Source organism: Fusarium solani (assembly GCF_023522795.1).
Source record: "Fusarium solani strain SB1 chromosome Unknown bctg00000003_1, whole genome shotgun sequence".
NCBI lineage: Eukaryota > Fungi > Ascomycota > Sordariomycetes > Hypocreales > Nectriaceae > Fusarium > Fusarium solani.
Window position 1 is genome coordinate 2,959,837 of NW_027072154.1, and position 20,551 is coordinate 2,980,387.

General features: G+C 55.7%; 6 protein-coding genes across 6 annotated transcripts; 2 read left to right on the forward strand and 4 right to left on the reverse strand.

Annotated features, from left to right (window-relative positions):
* Positions 1 to 229: 229 nt before the first annotated feature.
* MRS44_006486 (uncharacterized protein) lies at positions 230 to 1,742 on the forward strand (the record flags this gene model as incomplete). The annotated part of the gene is made up of 2 exons (XM_046267305.2): positions 230 to 1,191; positions 1,496 to 1,742. 2 exons carry the CDS (start codon positions 230 to 232, stop codon positions 1,740 to 1,742), a joined length of 1,209 nt encoding a protein of 402 aa, XP_046139915.2.
* A 185-nt stretch (positions 1,743 to 1,927) lies between these two features.
* Positions 1,928 to 3,340, reverse strand: MRS44_006487 (uncharacterized protein; the record flags this gene model as incomplete). Its single annotated transcript, XM_065621786.1, has 4 exons — positions 1,928 to 2,291; positions 2,362 to 2,464; positions 2,521 to 2,925; positions 3,064 to 3,340. 4 exons carry the CDS (start codon positions 3,338 to 3,340, stop codon positions 1,928 to 1,930), a joined length of 1,149 nt encoding a protein of 382 aa, XP_065477858.1.
* Positions 3,341 to 3,973: 633 nt separating this feature from the next.
* On the reverse strand, positions 3,974 to 5,131 carry MRS44_006488 (uncharacterized protein; the record flags this gene model as incomplete). The annotated part of the gene is made up of 4 exons (XM_046267325.2): positions 3,974 to 4,054; positions 4,116 to 4,870; positions 4,924 to 5,018; positions 5,085 to 5,131. 4 exons carry the CDS (start codon positions 5,129 to 5,131, stop codon positions 3,974 to 3,976), a joined length of 978 nt encoding a protein of 325 aa, XP_046139912.2.
* Positions 5,132 to 5,550: 419 nt separating this feature from the next.
* On the reverse strand, positions 5,551 to 6,264 carry MRS44_006489 (uncharacterized protein; the record flags this gene model as incomplete). The annotated part of the gene is made up of 2 exons (XM_046271972.2): positions 5,551 to 6,052; positions 6,116 to 6,264. 2 exons carry the CDS (start codon positions 6,262 to 6,264, stop codon positions 5,551 to 5,553), a joined length of 651 nt encoding a protein of 216 aa, XP_046139911.1.
* A 3,122-nt stretch (positions 6,265 to 9,386) lies between these two features.
* MRS44_006490 (uncharacterized protein) lies at positions 9,387 to 10,082 on the reverse strand (the record flags this gene model as incomplete). The annotated part of the gene is made up of 1 exon (XM_065621787.1): positions 9,387 to 10,082. The coding sequence occupies one exon, from the start codon at positions 10,080 to 10,082 to the stop codon at positions 9,387 to 9,389; it is 696 nt and encodes a 231-aa protein (XP_065477859.1).
* Positions 10,083 to 15,472: 5,390 nt separating this feature from the next.
* MRS44_006491 (uncharacterized protein) lies at positions 15,473 to 17,431 on the forward strand (the record flags this gene model as incomplete). Its single annotated transcript, XM_065621788.1, has 6 exons — positions 15,473 to 15,557; positions 15,607 to 15,922; positions 15,972 to 16,030; positions 16,081 to 16,120; positions 16,176 to 16,703; positions 16,759 to 17,431. The coding sequence occupies 6 exons, from the start codon at positions 15,473 to 15,475 to the stop codon at positions 17,429 to 17,431; spliced, it is 1,701 nt and encodes a 566-aa protein (XP_065477860.1).
* Positions 17,432 to 20,551: the final 3,120 nt, after the last annotated feature.

Genomic DNA, 20,551 nt, shown 5'->3' on the forward strand with positions numbered 1-20,551 from the left:
CCCAGCCAGCGCTGCATAGAACCCGCGGATCCGCGAACGAACTCGGCAAAAAGCAATTCATCCATCAGATCAGCCTTCCAGGCCTGGCCGAGATCTCTACGCCAGACCCCCCTTCCGGACACACCTCCCCATACCTACCCAGGTCCAGTACCACGCACCACGCCCACGGCTCCCGATCCCCTTGACCTCATCCAACATTGCAAATCATCGCTTCTGCATACCGCCCATCATGGCCTCTCCCGCTAGCCTTCCGCGCATTACCATCCTGGGATCCCTCAACATGGACCTCGTCGCCTATGTGCCACATCATCCCTTGCCAGGTGAAACTCTCACCTCGAACCACTTCAACACGTCCCCCGGCGGCAAGGGCGCCAACCAGGCCGTCGCCTGCGGCAAGCTCTCACGCGCCGCTGACCTGACCAACGCCTCGGCCGTCGTCTCCATGGTGGGTGCCGTTGGCGCCGATCCATACGGTACCCTCCTGCTCGATAGCCTCCGCTCCTTCGGCGTCGCCGTCGATGCTGTTGCCGTCCGCCAAGACCAGAAGTCTGGCCTGGCCATCATCGTCGTTGACGAGCCCTCTGGCCAGAACCGCATCATCCTCTCGCCTGAGGCCAACCACTCTCTGCGCCCCTCGGATTTCGAGTCACTCCCTGGGCCTCGTCCCGACCTTCTGATTATGCAGCTTGAGATTCCTTTTGATACAGTCATCCAGGCCCTGAAGGCTGCCAAGGCTGACGGCGTCCCCGTTCTCCTCAACCCGGCTCCTGCTCAGCCCTTGCCTGAGGATGCCTACGAGGGCCTGGCTCATCTCGTAGTGAACGAGACCGAGGCGGCCATTCTTGCAGACTGTGCCGAGTCCGAGCTGGACGACCTCGACGGCTTGAACCGTGTTGGCCGTGTCTTTATCGATAGAGGAGTCCAGAACGTCATCATCACTCTGGGTGGCCGAGGCGTCTACTACGTCAACAAGGGAGGCAAGAGCGCGCTGCTTCCTGCCACTAAGACGACGGTGGTGGACACCACTGCTGCCGGTGACACCTTTGTTGGTTCATACGCCCTCGCTGTTGTTGCTGCACAAGGCGGCGACTTTGACATTGAGGCGGCCGTCACCACGGCAAACCGAGCGGCTGCCAAGACGGTCTCACGCAAGGGTGCTCAGATCTCTATTCCCTGGAAGGATGAGCTAGAGTAAAGGTAGACAGACGCAGCTTTTGTTCCGTAGACAGCCAACAACAAAGAACCATGCCAGTTTCCCGCCCCGCCTGCTCCCGGGGCCGTTTTAGAACCAGGCCCCCCATCCCCATCGGCTTGCGTCCTTCTTGCCTTTGGCTCGTGTCGTCGGCACTGCTGGCACTGCTGGAACTCCTCCCTCCCGCGCCGGTCTGCTGCTAGCTTCGTGGTCCCGAGTCGTCGAAAAGTCGGCCATCAGGGGGAACAAGCCCCTGAGGGTCTCAGCCCCGAGGGAACGCCTCTTCCACAACGTGCTGCTCAGAGAGGCCCCTGATGGGACTCTTTGGTCCGAGTCCACCGGAGATTGGGGTCCCACGCAAGGGGTATTCCCTTTCCGTGGCCGTCCTGGCTGTGGTCCGTCCGTCCCCGCGTCACTTGCGGCCCGCGAAGGCGGCAGCCCTCCGCTCTGGGTCGATATGCAGGCCGATGCGGCACTGCCACAGCTTGACGCTGCTCGCCTCACTTCTGTCTGCGAGGACGAGTATCTGACTCGATCATGGTCTCGCTGAAGACTGGCATGTCTCAGAGGGATGAGGGGGGCTGCCGCATGGCCCGAAGCTACCGACATGCGTCTGCTGCGTTCGGCATCCTCCTCCAACCGTGACCATGCCGCCCGGGTAGACTGTGCTGGCCTCCGTGGGGCATAACGCAAGGCCGCAATCTGTCTCATCACGTCCCTCGCGCTCTCAACACCCTAGTGTCTCTCGATTAGCGGCAACAGTGGGTTCGGCGTCGGCTCTGGAGGAGGAGGAGACCACGGTGACATCGTGTTGTGGAGTTTCACAGAAGCCATGGCCACTGTCTCAACTCTGCTTTGTATGCTGAGCATGCCTTCGGCTTGGATGTCGATGTCCCTAGACGTGGGAAAGGCCGAGTGACGATACGATAGCCGCACCTCGATATACCCCACATGCGAGTTGCCCAGCTCCGCCTCTAGATCTTCTATGAGATCGTCCGATTGCTGTCGGGGGTTCCCTTGCTTCCCGTTTCGAATCCCTAACTTTACATCGACCTGCGTCTGAGTCAGGAGAAGGACACTAGAGCCGGCGTTAAGGGTTCTGCTGATAATCAGTGACCAGTCCACGTCGTCACCTCGGCAGCATCTCGCATCTCGCATCCCGCACTCACATGGGGAAGGATTGGTTCTGCAGAACCCGGACAACAGATGATTTTTCTGTTGGCAGGACTTGGACTTTCAAGTCGTAAAGGCGGCCAAATTCAAATGGGTCCCCTGGAGTGTCAGTGCCCCATTGTCCATGGCAGATAGCGTCCTTCTTTCAGACCTACCTTGCTGATCACATCCTGTGAGGCTCTTGGAGTAGTCTGACCGCTCCTGACAAGGCCCCGGCTCTATCACACTCTCGGAGGCAGACCAGAGTCGGCCAGAGACCTCGATGGCGGCCCACAGGCTGTGACGCCCAGGCTCGAGAGAAGTGGCCTCGGGCGTGATAACGATATGCGGTGCCAACACACATGACTGTCTAGGCTGCTGGATGGGAGCGAGGTTCGCCACAGGAAAAGGGAGTTCGGACAAAGGCAATGCATGCCCTTCTCGGTAAGGTGCATGGAGCGTGGAGGGCAAAGTTTCCGCCGAAGCCGCCTCGTCACATATGTTGGATAAGGGGGGACGACTCTTGACAGAGCGCACTCCGTACCCAGCGGGAAAGGTGCAGGATGAGTCAGTTCTCTTGTCTGGATGGACCCTTGCATGTGCACTACGTTGTGCTTGTCTCATCTTCCTCACGGTCAGCTGGGGTGGCGGCGTGAGTCCAAACCTCCGAGGCGGACTTTGGTCTCTTGCCCAACTTTTTGGTCTCAACAAGGACTGACGATCATTCAAATTTGCATGACCCGTGTCTTTCCTCACTTCCAGGTTTTCTTTTCCCGTAACTGCTTGATCTTGATCGAATCTTGGCTGTTTGAGTAGCACGGTTGCCTCGTCTCCAGTGACATCGTGCTTCTGGCGACCTGTCATATCGCGCGGGTCCTTGCTAATGTTTCTATCACATTTCACAATCCTCAGGGGGCTCGGCTTCCCAAGCGGAAAGTTGCGTCCGCAAGTGTGAAAGTTCCTGTGCGGTGAAGTGTCGCCTATGGGAGTTGGCATGGTGAGCCCGTGTCTAGGAGCTGTAGCCGATTTTTGAATCTTGCGCCGAAGAACCTGCGCCATTTTAGCATCTCGACCAAGAACAAAGATCGCCGGCTACTAACCCTTTCTTGCAGTAATTTCGCCGAGGCCAGATGTTGGGAAGTTGCTCTTCTTTCTTGTAATGGTGTCACTTGTCCGTTTGGCTGCGCACATAGATATTCTGACTTTAGCGACTTGTGCAAGTACTCGAGAATACACGCAGGGAGGAAATAATAAAGACGATTAAAAACTCTGGTATGCCAAACTTGATTGGTGTTCACAACGATTACAGATGGTGCGTTTGGTGGGTGAGTGGCTAGTAATATTCAACCTACCAACTATAAGAATAACAAGATTTCAGTTTAGGGGTATCAGAGTGCTCTTGCTATGCAGATAGCAAAGTAACAGAGACAAGGCAAGTACTAGACTTGCATCCAATGCGAAGAAGCAGCGAGAGAAACTCCATCCTCCGTGGCCAATTCTGCTATGCCCGAGGGTAGCTGTTGCGGCTTCAACGACGATAACTCGGAGGAAGGCGACATCTGAGGCATGCTATGGAACAAAGCGGAGGAACTTGAATAAGAGCACCTCGGATCCATTCATGGTATGAAATCACGCAGATTGCCCAAGCGTCCGGCGGAGATTCTCCTTGACCGAGTCTACGTCGTTGTCTTCCATGGGAAGGAATTTGATCTGCCGGCGGTTAGACAAGAGTCAATAACAACATCCCGAGAATAAAACATCTCTTGCTTACCAGATCATCAGCTGTGTTCGTCCCGCCATAGAGGACAGGCTCCGACAAGCTCGAGGCAATGCCCTTCTTGACTCTGTCCTCCCAGACCCCATCCCAATTCCACTCCCCGGGATGTCGAGTGGTGACGGCAGGTGACGCAGGTGTCGCCTTGTCTTGCGTTTGCTCAGAGGCCTGCTCGCCTTCTTCTTTGGGCTTCTCCTCGCCTTGCGGTGGCGCGGCGGTGGTGTCTTCTGTCAACTTGCCAGCAGCCCTCCGGTGCGTCCTCCAAGCATGCCAGGCACCCGGGTTCCCTGCTGCGGCCAGCGGCACCGAGTCCAGAACTTCCTCGTCGTCGAATGTGCTGCGGATGTAGTGTAGTACCTCGTAAGCCGATACACTCTTCTTCCCGGTTCGCATATAGGATGGTCTTCCCGCTGACGATGCAGGTGTCGTCGTGGCGCTCGATATGCTGCCGGTCGGACCTGGACTTGACGTTTGCTGTCCCGAAGTCCGTCGCGCTTCTATCATGCTCCTCCTTCCCCGGCCGAACCAGTCTGGGAATCCATGCCGTAAGCTGAACCCGCCGGGGGGCAGCCGCTCCTGGTCCGAGGCGCTCACGGTGCCGCTGTCTTCGATCTCGGTGCTGTATACGTAGGTGGTCAAAGGCGTGATAAGGGGGTGGAACATGTCGGTCGAGAAGGTGACTAGGGGCGGTAGCTGAGGATAGGCGTCGGGAAAGGATATCTGGAACCTGAGGATGGCAGGGCAGTATGGGCCTGGAGAGGTCAGCGGACGCGCGGCTACACTGGGAAGCCGTTGGAGTCCTTACCTTTGCGGACAAAGAGGACGCCCGACCAGAGCGTGGCATCTCCCGGAGTAAGACTGACGAATATCCCTTCAGGGCAGGCCTGCTTGAGTCCGGTGCTGGTACTCCCCGTTAGCCCAGCCGCCAATGCCGCTATTCAGAGGAGGGGGGGCCTTTGTACGGACAACTCTGAGAGGAGCTGCTGTTTGCGCAGCGACGGCAAGGCGCCCATCTTGACAGATGCCATTCTGCCTCTGGAACCGGCCGTTGAACCGGGAATAGCAGAATCAGGTCGTGATATAGCTGCTGAAGCGAGATGCTCGTGATTGAACCCCCTGGAGCTTCACGTTGCTCGCTGTCGGGCGGTGTAGGATTCTGCCGACTCCGATGGCGGGGTGTGTCATATTTGGTGGGGTCATGAGACCGAGGCTTCTCTGATCGAGGATGACAACGAGAAGCTCGATAATCCATGATACTTGATAGTAGACTTGCTCGTAGGGCGTTTATTCTTGCTTCTCATAAGTGCTGGAAACTGACCAGCAGTTGTCTAATTCCCTAAGTAAACGCTCCATCATGAATAACTTGAAACTTTTTCACCCGTGCCTCCTCTTGATGGCGATATCCAGTCATGTCGAACACCCAAAAAAAAACTTAGTGACCGAGTCGCTGCTCGATCTTGGCCCTCTCCTGGTCACGGATCTGGGCCACCTCGTCCCTCGAGGCGTTGTACGAGGCCGTGACCTGGTTGAAGGGGTTGTCCGGGTGCTTCTCAAACTCCTTCCTGATCCTGTTCTTCCTCTGCTCCATGCGCAGCCCGACGCCGCTGCCGTCCTGCTTCATCTCCTGGAGACGTCGCTCCTCGTACTTGGCATACGCGGCGGGGAATCGTCGCTCGGGGTGCCTGTCGATCTTGTCGTTGTCGCCGCCCGTCGTCAGGGACAGGGCGTCCAGGGCGTTGTCGATACCGGAGGCGCTGATGGCCGAGGGCTTGTCGTCGTCGAGCTGCGAGAGGTCGAGGCCGCGCGACCTCTTGACGGGGGCCTTGGACTTCTTGGGAGCCTTTCCGGGCGTGTTGGCTTCGTCCTCGGCGAGGAGGGCATCCTTCTCGGCCTTCTTCTTGGCGGCTTCAGCCTTCTTGGCAGATTCGGCCTCCCTGCGCGCAAAACATCGTCAGTTATCGGAACAAGATCCCAACGGGAGAGGAACGGTTGCTTACTTCTTTGAGTTGTTTTTGGCTCCCTTGGACCACTTCTCATCCTCAACCGCCGCCTTCTTGGCGTCTTCGGCAGCAGCCTTCTGAGCGGCAGCTTCGGCCTTGCGAGCGTTGCCTGCGACCTTCTTGCTGTTCTCCTTCTTGCCTGCCATTGTCAACGGTCGGGAAGTGGGCGGCGCGTATGTGTGTGTGTGGCTGAACTGGAGGGGAAATGAGAGGCGTCAGCTTTGCGCAAGGTTAGAAACACGGGCCCTTGTTTGCTCGAATATGACGAGGGCCGTCTCGGTCGGGTCTAGTCCAAGGAGGGATTTTCTTTGATGTCGTACTGTACTGTAGGTAGTTTGGTATAGATGGATCTGTTGGTGTGGGATCCTGGTGGTGCCCAAAGCTGATGCCTGGGTCCGCACCGGACAGTGCGACAATGTGCAGAAGCCACACTTATGAGCACTGTATGCAGTGTGAGGCATCCATGACAAGGAGCTCTCAGTTAACGCGACAATCTTGGATCCATGAGATCCATTGAGGCTGGTAAACAATGGATCGATCTATTATGTAATTCTTCAGCTTGGGCTTTTGCGCACAGTTCTCTATAATTTCTTTAACCAAAGACCCATTTCAGAGTGTCCAGTCAAAGCGCCCAGTCTAGGTTTCCAACCATATCCGAAACATGCTCTCTCGCAAGCTCCTGAGCTGAGGTGACAATATACGATGTGGACAACGCTTAATTACCTCACATCTGAGCGAGACGACCAACAGTCACAGGATCAATTTCATGTCATGATCATGTCCAAGTAATACCCTACACCATATCCGCATCACATCAGCGTGCTTGAACCGTCACACTCGCTTAGAGGCGCCCAAGGGTCTCACAATAGTATTTCTGCAGGTGTGTGCTGACCGCCATGGCAAACCAACTTGTGCCATCCAGTCTACTTACCCATCTACCTGGAATTGTCCTCCGAGGTACCCTTCATCATTGTACAGTACCCCGACGTTGACAGCCAGATGCATCAATAGTTGGTTGGGCCCTTGTTCACATGCTGGTCTTCAGCCTCACTCGAACCCTTCCGAGAGCCAAACATAGATCAATACTCCACATGGATCATGCAAGTTGGTGTTACACAGCATATGATGCTCCATATCTCCGGTCTTGGGAGGAGCTGTGAAGGTAGGCGGGCGCCGACGAATTGACTTTGTGAGCCAGATGTACCCAACCGTCACCGCCGCGTCACCGCCGCATCTGGGGGCTTCTGTCAGCTAGCCCGCCCATGTTTCGCCTGCTGCCATCATCGTCGAGTCGGTATTACAACGATGCGTATCATGGCCAATCCTGATACATGGCCTCGGTGATGGAAAAATGAAGCAACACTAGGTTGCTAAGCTTGTGCATGTCGCGGTTGGTCGTAATCGGCCCGCGAGACCACCGCCCTCAAACCGCCTATTCCCCTTGAGGACTCTACTGCTTCTGTCGTGCAGTTCCCGAACCACGGGACCGGGACACCCAACGGCGAGATGTCCTAAAGCAGCCCTACAGCGTGGTGATAGACGAGGGAGAGAGTGTGTGCCTCCCGGAACGGGGAACCGGCTCAATAGGATCCCATGGCCTAGATCGCTAGGCACATGGCTAACCAGGTTGGTTTGCTTCACGACGGCGCGACAGGAGCTCCTCTCACAACTTGACCAATTATTGCGCAAGCCTTGCGACCCCCGCATCCTGTGAAGGGTCGATAGGAGGTAAATCCGCGTCAAGTCATTCTACCGGCCGATAACTTGAGTGATAGCGTGGGTGGTTGAATATAGCTTCGGCTCACGATAACCATCTCCGATTCAGACGCGGGGAAGACCGTCTCCGATATCATCCATCCGACAGGCTGTGATGGCGTGAGTCCTGACAACCGGTCCGCAGGTGCGGCTGTGGTAAGCATCCATTGCAGCTCAGCCCTTCCCAGCACTGCTGAAGGCAACCAAGTCGCTGTGCCACGGTGAAGCCGGAGGGGTTATGGATACATGCAGACCCAGTGGCCACCCGCATCCCTTAAATCCAGCTCGACAAGGAAGATATCCTGGAAGAAATGCGACATGTGAGGCTTCTTGACAGGGAGCCGGCTGAGATAAGAGCCCCCGCCCAATTGCACGTCGGGACTACCTATGATTAGAAATGCCTGGGTCAGCAGTGAATAGTTTCTCCGTTTCAACCCTGCATGGTTGCCTACAACGGTTCAACGAAGCTGGCCTCAAACGACATTCGTTGTCAAGCAAGACAATACAGTCTGGGGTAAAATGCCGTTGCTCTTCTCGATTTGGCTTGCTACATGCCCAGAGAAATTATGAGCCGATTGCAGAAGTTCCTAGTCCTGAAAGGTGGCAAGGCATCCTGGTTATTGAAGCGAGTGGCTGATGTAGTTCAACTCAGCTCCCAGCGCCTCCCTTTTTGGACAGTGTTCCTCTGTGTCTCGGTTGCAGTGTTCTCAAGGGTCAACGCCAATAATTGATAGCTCATCGAACCATGGTGATCCAAGGGTTTGGTGTATGGTCGAGTAATAAGGTGTGTTGAAGTTCCTGTGATGGACGACTTTGGCAGGCTATGGCAATTGCGGCTTAGGCCACTTCGCTTCCGTCACGATCGATCGGATTTCTATGTGGGTTGTTAGTGACGTAAGTAGATGTAATGGGGGATTTCTGACAGCCAGACCGTCCATGAGGGAGAGTCTGGGAAAAAGCTTGGGGCGGTATAGCAAGAGTGTAATATCCCCCATAGTGCAGACCGCCTGTGTCTCTAAGGACGAGGCTGAGCAGTCATTCCACTGTGAGATGACTTGGCTCAATGCCGCCGGATGAGATCTGAACGTTTCGTGTCATCTCGCTCTCGGTTGAAAAGAAACCTTGGTTCGGAATACAACCAAGGGCCGCGGACCTTGTTGTTGCCAGAAATATCCACACGACGTGGCGCAACCGAATTCGATGATGCTCATGAGCTCCCGAGACCGCCTTGAATCACAAAGTCGTAAACGTACTCGGTACACGTATTGAAACACTTGCGGTAGCCATTCAGTAGGGGCGGATGTTCGGCTTCATTGCTGGCCCAGAGTGTATTGTGCTGAGCCCCATGCCCCGGCTGGGATGACCCCATGGAAATTGCAAAACAGAAATTGCAATTGTGTCGCGGCCACATAGGCAACCAAGGCAACCAAGGCACTCTGCCATCCATAGACATGGCCAAGCGTTGAAGCGAGATGTGACAACTCAGCGAGACCGAAGTGGCGAATAAGTGACTCTAACTCTGCGACGGCGGGCGAACCGCTGGCGAGATCCTGGTATTTGTCCGAAGGGCCATCCATAATAACCCCAGCCGTGCAACATCGGCTGTGCCGCGGTGCGGTGCTGTGGGGGACTGAGTGCAAGATCCAAGCGCAGTCATGCTGCGTTGTCGGTGCAGCGGTAGTCGTCGGTCAACGGCAAGGGAGAGTGTGTATAGTAGCATCGGCTGCTCGGGCTCCTGGGCGTGATGGATCGACAGCATGGGCTCAGGGACGCGACCATGCCATGCAGGCTTCGCTTGAGGGCTGCAATTGCATGGACAAAGTCCCTGTAGGGAGTAATCTGCCGCCGCCGATAGAGGAGACGGTGAGGTTTGCTCACCGAGTCGGGCCCCAGCTGCGGCGCAGGCGGGAAGCAAGGCTGCAGACGGGAGATTGGGCTCGATCAGGTTCCTGGTGGCGTGCGACCTTGTTTGAGAGAAAGGAGACCCGGTGATCTGGAACAGCCCTGGTCTGTTTTGAGAACGCCAGATCAGCGAGATTTGATGTGGGCACGAAGCAGAGGCGCCCAAAGGAAGCTTCCCGAGCGAGGTCCCAGCCCAAGCACGCAAGCCGCCAAGGCGAGGCAAGGCCCAAGTGCCACCCTCTTGTAGACCAAGATCTACTGCGCTGCAAACGTCGGTCGTGGTTATTTCGGAGACAAGGACCGTCATTGCTTGAGTGTGGTGGACGTCATAGTTGCACCTCGCTTAGGACAGAGTCGACGCAAAGTAAAACCGCCAATTGGCCGTCCTGGCAGGCAGCTAGAGGCCGAGACGGCACGAGCGTCCTAAGCAAAAAGCAACAACCCGTCCAACAATTCCTTGCTGGTCGTCCGGAGGTTCCATTGAGCAGTCGTCGCCCGGGGAGGTTGTGCTGCGTCTGCTGCATCCGTCCGGCAGCAAGGCATCCATGGACGAAAGGCGAGCGCAGCGCAGCGCAGGAGGAGGGATTGCGGGTTACGGATTGCGGAGCCGGGCCTAGAGGGAGAGGGCAGTATGGAGCAGGTAGGGAGTAGCGAGGGCTGAGAACTGAGAACTGAGAATGCAGTCAGGTCTAGCAGAGCTATCTCGCTCGCTCTCCCTCGTCTTGCCTTGCCTTGTCGCCGCAAAGTATCTGACAAGTTTTGCTCGACGCTTGCGGCCGTGCCAGGGTCTAAATCCAATTCGTCCGGATCGACAAGGCACGGTTCCCCGTCATGGGCAATTGACTGCAAATCACGGGATCCAGCGCCGCCCCTGCCAAAAATTGCTCCTTCCCCCTGCTGCGCACACCCCTTCTCGCTCCTACCCTCCCTCCATCTGTTCGCAAACTCCACCCAGCCAACCCTGGCCCCTTTTCGAAACCTTCGAGAATCCCAAGAAGAACCGGGGCGAACAGCGGTCAGTCCAACAGCCCCTGTCCTGTCCAGCCTGTCCCTCCATTCCAGCGCCTTCAGCTGCTGACCACGCCAGGACAAGGGCCTCTTGCAGCCCCAGAAGCCCCAGGACGCCCCAGGAAGTGCGCTGGAGCTCACGGCCTACGCCGAAGGCTTGCGGGGTCATGGCAATCAACACGAGATGACGGATGGATCCTCTCATTTCTGCCATGAGGAGTTGCTGAGTGTGGTGCTGTGCTCTGGCACAAACGCACCGTTGCACAGAGTTCTCTGACCCCCCAAGAGGGCCGATCTCGACGAATAGGCGTTGACCACAAACTCGACTACCTCTGTCTGCCGACCGACGTGCTGCAGCTTTCAAGTCCCATCCATCCTTGGATGGATGGATTGATGCCGCTCGGTGATCCAAGTTTTGCTCAGGCCATCACCCTGATGCTTTGCGCTCCCTGCGTCTGCGTACGTGATCAGTACAAATCGAGCCACCCGGACTGCTGGGTTCGACTTATCCGTACGTTTCTGAAACATGATGCACAAGTATCCCACCTTTGTCTCTCCCCTTCGCCTTTCCTTTGTTTCTTTTGACAGGAGGTGTTGCTCCATCTGTCACTCCGTAGTCCATGACTTGGACTCGCTCCTCGCTTCGTGTACGGTACGTATTGACGGATGCATCAGATCAACCCAGTCCACCGGGACGCTCGCCCGCCGCCCCCTTTTCCCCTGAGGCCAACTTGGCCCGCTTTGCTCTTTGGACCACTCGGCTTCTCCCCTCAAGCGGGGCGCCATGCGACGGGTTCCCAGAGAGGTAGCCTTCTCGTAGCACGAGACCTGCCGCGGGTGAATTCAGAGGTACCGACAAACACTCCTCGGGTTCCACTTGAGAGCCCGGAAGCCAGGAAGAGGGCCCGGAGGCTCGCAAGGATTCAAGGTGAAAAGGGAGGCAGGCTATTGGACGGCGACAAGCGCCCGCGCTCAATGATGACGACAATAGAATTTTGAACTCATCCACGGCTGACGCATTGCGGCCATGGCCTCTGTCAAAGCCGAGGTCTCTGAATGTTGTGCAACAGGTCAGAATCCGTATGGCCAACGGGGAAAAAAAAAAAAAAGCAAGACCGGTACTGCTTTAGGCTTCACCGATGATATGACTCTACACTTGCAGATGCAAGGCGGATCTGGCACATACTCGGCAGGTGCCTGAAGGCGTCCACGTCGTCGGTATCCATTTGAGTCTATTTTCAAGTGCCTACTGCACAACATGCATACATATGAGAGGGAGCCACGGCGCGAGAAAAGCCAGAGCGGTGCTATGCCACTTCCGTGACAGCCAGCCGCAATTTCGCAGTGGGGAGCAGGGCACAGGGCCTGGGTCGAGCCACTGATTACACAGGTCAACGCGCACCTCGAGCTCGGATGCACTGGCACGACGGGAGGGAACACAACATGGGCCAAGCTCAAGCTGTTGCTTGCTTCTGCGCTGCACTTGCCCCGGGCCGGCATTGTCAAACTCGGACCATGTGTACGCAATACCGGCGGGCTTCGCATGGGGAGACACGATCCCTAGCAAAGGGCGACTCCCGAGAGGTGAAATGCCTCTTACAAGGCACAGATAGTTGCATCCAGCATCTCGACTGGTTGAGACCAGGTCTTGTATCTGTGGAGTCGGCAGCGCGCTTCCGGCACTCTTGTCGTTCGGGGATGGGGGCTGACGGCCCAGCGGGTTGGGTGCGAGTGGGCCTTTGGATCACTTCCAGAAACGAGTCAGGGAGGCTACAGGTGCTGGCGTGGGCCTATTCGTGTTGCCCAATTTCCGGGCTCGAAGCCCTGACTTGAAACCACCACAACCACAAACCCAGCCCATCACCGCCAGTCTCAGCTCTAAGCTGGGTTCCAGATGGGTGGCTGGAGCGCCGCACCACCGGCTCCACGTGCCTGGAGTAGGCGAAGGGTCCGGTAGGGCATGGCGGTGACAATGTCTCGGGTTCCTGATGAGATACACCTCACTTTCAACCGCGACCCCTTGCTTCCCCGTACCCGGCTCCCTTTCCTCAACGCTCCTGGTATGGGGCTCGGGGTGTCAAGCAGGCTCACCCGCCTCGCTTACTACGTGCCAGTGCTACTATGGACATGCATTCTATTCTGCCTTCTTTGCCGCCTCTCCAGGATTCTGGTTCTGACCGAGGGCAGTGTAACTGATCGGGGAGTAGATCTACACCGTTTCTTTCAGTGTTGACGGGGGAAACTACGGTCAACGAGGACAACACGTCAACTAGGCATACGCCATGCTTCTCCTGCTATGCCTACCTTATTGTCATGGCATGGCATGGCCAGAAGCTGTCTCTGCCTGCCGGCCGGATCACTTCCAGACCATTATCGTCAAGGAGCCTGGAAGTCTTCAAGGCTTGTGCCCCGCCCTTGCTGCGGATGATGTCCCTATCAGTCATGGGCAGGTGCAACATCATCCGCATGAGGATTTTCTCGAGCTTGGCGGCCATCCCCAACCCGGGCATCTCGGCCTAGATACGTCTTTTTCGGCCGACTGATACATGAGAGGACGCATCTGCTCCGAGATCATTTCGTGCTTCTCAACCTCGTCTTGTGACAAGTCAGAGAACGGGTGGCCCCGCAGCACAGCACAGGCAGGCAGGCGTCTCATCGCTAATAATACCCAGCCTGGTCTTCCGAGGTTATTCATGGAAGTTCTCGTACTGCAGCAAAAAAGCACTTTGCAGTTGTTGCTCGTCCTGTTGTCCTGTCCTGTCATTCCCGTGTTCGGATGTGACAAGCAGTGAAACATGTCAGCGGTGCGACAAGGCTGCTGTGCTATAACGGTGCTGGCAATGCAGCCCAATCCCGAATGACTCCTATGTGCATCCGAGTCATCTGCTGACCATGCACTTTGTCGCGCCGCAGATTCAAACGTACCGTACCCACGCGGGATGGGATAGCATGAGACTCGGAGTGGGAGGGAGGGTCTTTGTTTGGCGAATACGTAGGGCAGTGTCGATGACAGACTCGAGAATGACAACAAGAACAACAACAGGTGAACAACACACGATGAATGGAGTCGGAATCCCCATGGGCTGCTGGTTCATGTGGGTTGTCCGAGGCCGCGGGGGATATACTACAGTCAAAAGAGAAAACTACAGGATAGTCGACCTCTCCTATCGGATGTCCTGGACCGATATCTCTACTCAAAGGGATCTCTGCCCAGGCCGACGTCACCACACGTCGCACCGCCAAGGCCAGGAGGACGGGCCATGCCACGCCATGTGCCCTGACAATTGGTGGTGCTCGCGCTCTGTGTATCGCTGAGAGCCGTGTGGGAGTTTGGTCGTCACCGAGGAGGGTGGCTCTTTGGGCAAGTCTTCCCTATTGTTGCTCCACAGCTGGGCTGAGGCGACTCCGGGGGACGTTTCCGTGTGACCACAGGCTTGCCGCTGGGACCGTTGTTCACTTTTCACCGCCTCCCATACCCATCATCTTTGTCAGCGGGTGCGAAGGTCAGCCTCGTTTCTAGCAGCCAATGCCGTGAACAGGTTGACTGACCGCATCGACCCTGCGTCTTAGTTGTGTCAGTCATGAAGCGGTGGCCTCGCTCATCATCAGCAACAACAGCATCTCCCTGGCTGCCTTTCTGACAAGACATGGTCCATCCAGAGCCAAACAAAGCCAACAAAAGCCAACAGCAACTGCGAGATTCATAGCCACGCGACGGAAATGCCGGGGTAGCACGCTTAGCGCCGTGTAGGCTCCGAATGTCGCGCCCAATAATTAAGCTCCAACCCGGCCGTCAGTCCATGGCGTTTTGCTCGACACACGTCCCCGTCCGGCTTCCGCCCTGTCGAACCGGCGAGTGCTCGGCCCCCTGCAAGCCTCCAAGGACAACAGGCACCCCTGGCCAGGTACCTGCGAGGTACATTCATGGCTTGGCTAGGTGGACGCTCGCTCGCGGACGCTCAGAGGGCCCCATCTCCTTGGGACCCAGCCCGCCAGACGACCGATTCACTTCGCAAGGCCAGTCCGCCCTGTCAACCAGGGTGCCTCTTGCAGGATGGCGTCCCGGTGCCCTGACGCCCCACTGTCCATGTCATGCCCAAGAATTTGGAGCCGTTCGCCGCATCGCCTTGGTGTTGGACAGGAGATTTGCCCTCTTGTGCTCATGTCACCGCTCGTTCCAAGCTTGGGTCTAGGTAGGTAATTAATTCACTCCAAGATGGTCCATGGTGACATGTACCCCAGTCTGTCCGGCCGGGTCGAGGGGTGTTGCTACTACCGCTCTCTTATAAGTTATCCACCCCATCTTGGATCCTTCTCTTTTCCTTCTGTGAACCTTCTACGACCATTTGCTTTATTAGTCTCCCTTCTCCCCCGCCACCTCGGGCTCAGTTGCTCTCTCTTCAACCTCTTGACTGGCGCGAGTCTCCTATTCAGTCTACACAACAAGCACCCCTCGCCAGCTTGCTCGTGTCTCTACTGTCCCACCACCACCAACAACCACAGTTATCCACCCTACCGACGACGACATCTACAAGGGCACTTGATGCTCTAGTATATACACCACGAAACCGATTCAGACAGACAACTTGCGGCTGAAATTCTGTCACGTAAGGAGACAGATCACATCCACCACGGGATTCGTGTAGGACGACAGAAATTTTTGGGTCAATTGCATCAAATCAAGCAGATATGGGGAGGAGTCGTCACATTTCCGCGGCCAACCGCGGCCAGAAGCAGCTCCCTCCGTTTCCGACAAAGCAGATGTTTGTTCTAGGTATGACGCCTCGCACATCTAGCCCCCTGGCGATTCTTGGACTGACAAGGAGCAGCATGCTGCAGGATATGCGAGCCCATCGCATTCATGTCCATCTTTCCCTACATCTACTACATGATCGAGGATTTCAACATCACCGATGATTCCAGCAAGATTTCAGTTTACGCCGGCATGGTCACCTCTGCCTTCACTCTGGCCGAGTTCTCGACAGGAGTTCTGTGGGGACGACTCAGCGACAAGATTGGACGGAAACCTGTGCTCCTGTTTGGCCTTCTTGGAACTGCTCTGAGCGTGCTTGTTTTTGGATTTGCCCCCAGTCTGCCCGTGGCTCTTTTCGCACGTGCTCTGGGTGGTCTTCTCAACGGGTGGGTTGTCTTTTGAAGCCATTGAGAGCGCTAGCTGACTTGAGACCAGTAACATTGGTGTTCTCCAAACCACAGTCGCTGAGCTTGTTACTGTTAAGGAACAGCAGCGTAAGTTCATGTTTACCAGCTGTGGAATCTTAAGACTAACTTTCCCGCAGCACGCGCCTATACTATCATGCCAATGGTCTGGTGCATTGGGTAAGCGCAGAAAACTGAAGCCTTTTGGGATTGCGAGACTAACCCGGGCATCTAGATCCATCATTGGCCCCATGATCGGAGGAGCTCTCGCCAGACCTTGCATCAGCTACCCCGAGATCTTTGCCCGCGGAACCATCTGGGACCGATACCCTTACCTCCTTCCTAACCTCTTCAGCGCCGCTACTGTCTTTGTTGGCGTCATTATTGGCCTCCTCTACCTCGACGAAACGCATGCTGAGAAGAAGACCCAGAGGGACCGTGGACGCGAGATTGGCGACTATCTTGCCAAGCTGTTCGGCAGAGTGACCAAGTGCAACGGACGAGGACGTGCCCCCGAGAAGCAGGCTCTGCTCGACGGAGAGCGTCACGTCAGCTACGGTAGCCGCCACGGTTCTTCGAGCTCTGATGAAGAGGACGAGGTTCTGCCCGCCTATCAAAGCCAGGAAAGCTCGCCCCGACTCGCTCCCATGGACGACACTCGATCTCTGCAGTCCCAGCCCCTCGAGCCTATTGTGCAAGAGAAGCCCAAGACCTTCACCAAGCCCGTCATCATGAACATCATCTCGTACGGCATTCTTGCTTTGTAAGTGTTTCTCGCCACCCATAGTTGGTGTTGTGTCTAATCTGTTCTCGCGTAGCCACACTATGACTTTCGATCAGCTCTTCCCCGTCTTCCTCAGTACCGCCCGACCCGAGCACCCTGTCCATGACCTCCCTTTCCGCTTCACTGATGGGTTCGGACTCGAGACCAAGGTGATTGGATTCATCATGTCGGTTCAGGGTCTCTACTCGCTCTTCTCCAACTACCTGATCGTCCCCCCGGTCACTCGACGACTGGGCTCTCTGCGCCTCTTCCGACTCCTGGCGTTTTCTTACTTTGCGTTGTACCTGGTCACGCCATATCTGGTTCTCCTGCCCGAGCCGATGAGGATGCCGGCCATCTACCTGCTCGTCATCTGGAAGTGTACCTTTTCGACCATGGCCTACCCCAGCAACGCTATCCTGTTGGCGAACTCGGCGCCTTCGAAGCAAGTCCTCGGCACTATTAACGGTATTGCGGCCTCGACCGCTAGTCTGTGCCGCGCTCTAGGGCCAACCCTGTCGGGACTTCTGTACTCGTTGGGTCTCCAGACTGGATACTCGGGACTTGCATGGTGGTTCAGTGGACTCGTGACCATTGTGGGAGCGTACCTGAGCTCCCAAATCACCGAGGGCGGACCCCAGGAGGAGGCGGCGATGCCAGAGGAGGAAGACCCGCTCATGGATGAGGGTCTCTTCACGGACTACGATGGCGACGACGACAGAGTTTGAAGAATCATCCATCATCGATCGACATGAAACAGCGGCATACGATTTTATTTACACACCCGGCGTTTAAACGTTTCGAAACAAGCAAGCAAGCAAGCAAAAGGCGAAGGAAGACTCGAGACAAAAACTTTGGCGACATTTCTTTTCCCGGGATGGATCCATTGCATTGGATGGATTGTACAAAGGGCACGCACGCTTACGTCGAATAATACCCCTTTCAAGACAGCGACGACGACGGAGCATGGAACAGGCGTTTTTGCAAAACAAAAAAGAAGGATTGATCTGCTTGGGACATTTGAAGGTTCCCTTTTCTCATGAAACATAGACTTACGGATTGGGTTCGGCGACGGAATTGGCGACAAGTAGAAGGCAAGGATGGGAAACGGGCGGAGTGATGGGTTTGAGCAATGTCTTTTTTTTTAATGGATTCGCTGTACGGCCGACAGCACCATGCGCAACCTGCATCGCCGACGATGAGACCCAGGGGGTCCGACGGGGGCGTTGATGTATGAGTACGAGCACAATGGTGGTCCTAGAGGTGTCGACGGCTTTGGTTTATTTCTTTCTGCTTGGGAATGGATCTATGGAGAGTTCGAACAAGTCTGGCTACCTCGCGGGACCGAGACTGGCGGTGTACGAAGTAGATGGTGTATCTAATTGGCAGTAATCTGATGACTGGCCTGGCCTCATTTTGAGCAAGACGTCGATAATTGTGCAGTGGTGAATAGTGAGGTGAATTGTATTGTCTTGTATCCGTAGGTAGTTGGCGGTCTATTCGCAACCTACCTCCCTATTACCAGGTATAACAACTAGACATGGCCGCGGATCTGCTGCCGATGCGCAACCGAGCATCGGGGCTTGGTCTTGAGACGCTTCATATGTAGAAGGACTCGCTACAAAGTGTTGTGCGCATGGTCACATTGCGTACAGCTACATGATGGCCAGGCCTCGGCGGGCAGGGAATGCATGTCGAATTCCGCATTCACATGGAGGGAATCAACTTCCAAGCAAGCAAGCAGCCCATGCCGTGCCGAGACTACCTATCTCCAGCCTGAATGAAGTAGGAGGCCCCGGCGAAAAGACGGTGGCCGTTGAAGCAAGCCGGGGCCGGTGGGACGGAGAAACAGGGGATAGAGGCAGCGCAGCGTCAACGACAGCAACGACATGGCATGGGCGGTCAAGTCGGCATCCAATCCCTGGTGGAGACACAGACAGGCAGAGAGAGGGGAAGGGATGGATAGAGAGAGCCTCGGGGTCAAGTTTCACATTAAAAGAGCAGAGCAGACTGAGCTTTTTTTATGTCGCAGACAAGGGGTGCACGAACCTTCATGTCAGCCCTCTAGATGCAGCGCGCGCCATGGTGTTGTTGGTTGTGCTACCCACCTTGACCAGTCTGGAAAAGAGGAGGAAGAGAAGAGGAAAATTTCTGTGAATGGAAGGGCCACGGGGTGGTTAATCCCTTGATCCCTGGCATGGGGAACAGGCAGGGTTGGAATCGAATCGGCTCTTGGAAGACGAGGAGGTCCTTGCAAGACAGATGGATGGATGCTTGCTGGGTTCGGGTCTGGACTGCACAATGGGATCTTGCAGAGGGTAAAAGCTTACATCGTATGAGGATAGAGAGGGCAGCTAACAAGATGGATTCCAATATTTGACCCATCTGTCCTGGCTATTGTTGCACAACAGAGCAGTGCCTGTGGGTTCTCTCTTGAGCACGCCCCCTTCCTCGGGGCGCTTGGTCTCTTTCCTGGTGGATTAGGTAGGCTGAAGAAATGCAGCCGCAGCCGCAGCAGCGGCAGGAGAGGAGCATCTGCAGCATCTGTATCCGTAGAAGCGTGGCTTTTGACGGAGGTTGGTGGTGTGGGGGAGACTAGGAGACAGGACCCTTGTTGCTTGGAGGACAAGTCTGTACACCTTTTGAAGGACGAGTTGAGAAGGAGAACAATTACAAAATGGAGAGAATGGATGAGCAGGAGAGAAATATTGAGGATAAGGTTGTGCATGTTTTGATGCTGCCCCAAGGTTAAGAAGAGAATGAGTCGAGATCTAGATAGACGAGCATCTTGGCTCTCGGCTATACTTGCGGCTGAGGCTGAGAGCACCAACTCCAGAACCAGAAACTTGGATCAAACCACGGATGCTGGTCAGTCCATCAATAGCAATGACGATGTAGGAGGTTTACGAATACGGCGCCGGCATCTCGACTCGGGAATCGGAGCTCCGCCGCTTGATGTTGTGCTGCAGCCACCCGGTCCTGCGCATCCGACCCGGCCCAAGAGCGCAGGCAATGGGAAGCCGGGTCAGACACGGGTTTGTTGCCTGCAGGAGTTGTGACGATGGTGACGGAGGTTTTTGGAGTGAGATCAGCATGAGAGTGTGGAGACGAGACGGGAACGCGTGAAATAACGACATTTACACGGACAAACACGATCAGGCTGCGGATAACTGTGAGCGACTTTGTTACCGTCTAGTTCAACTTTGCTTCTTTCCCGGTGCCACAGCTGCTACAGTACAGTACAGCATGTGCGTATGTGTGCGTGTGCGCGTGCGTATCATGTACGATGAAGACGCGCACGCGGGCGATTCGATGCTGTGCCGTACATGTGTGTGTGCGTGTGTGCGTGTGTGTCAGTGTGTGTCCCTGGATGCCCGTTTTGGGGAGTGGCACCGAGAGGCGGGCGGCTGGCCAAGGCACTTGACTGACTTGTAACAAGGGGAGAAGGAACCAGCATCTTTGAAGACAAGGCAAAAGGAAAAAACAAAAAACAAACTGAAGCGAGCGCGTCAGATCCGGATCCTGTACGTCAATAGCCGGGCCATGGTCATGGCGACGATGGCGATGCCTGGAAACCAACAGAGATATGGAACCTCAGATGCAGTGGGAACCAACGCCTTGTTCAAGGCGAAGAGGAAGAGGCGAGGCGGAGAGAAAAAGAAAAGAAGATGGTGATTGGCATGTCATTGGTGTTGCGAGGCTTCTCCAAATTTGTGATCAATCACCAAGTCTAGGCTGGAAAAAGATCGTCAGGGCGACTAATAGTTCCTTCCGTCAAACCAGACCATCTCAGGTCAAGCCAAGCGAGGTGAAAAGAGGAGAGAGAACTTGAAGATTGTTGCGATGAT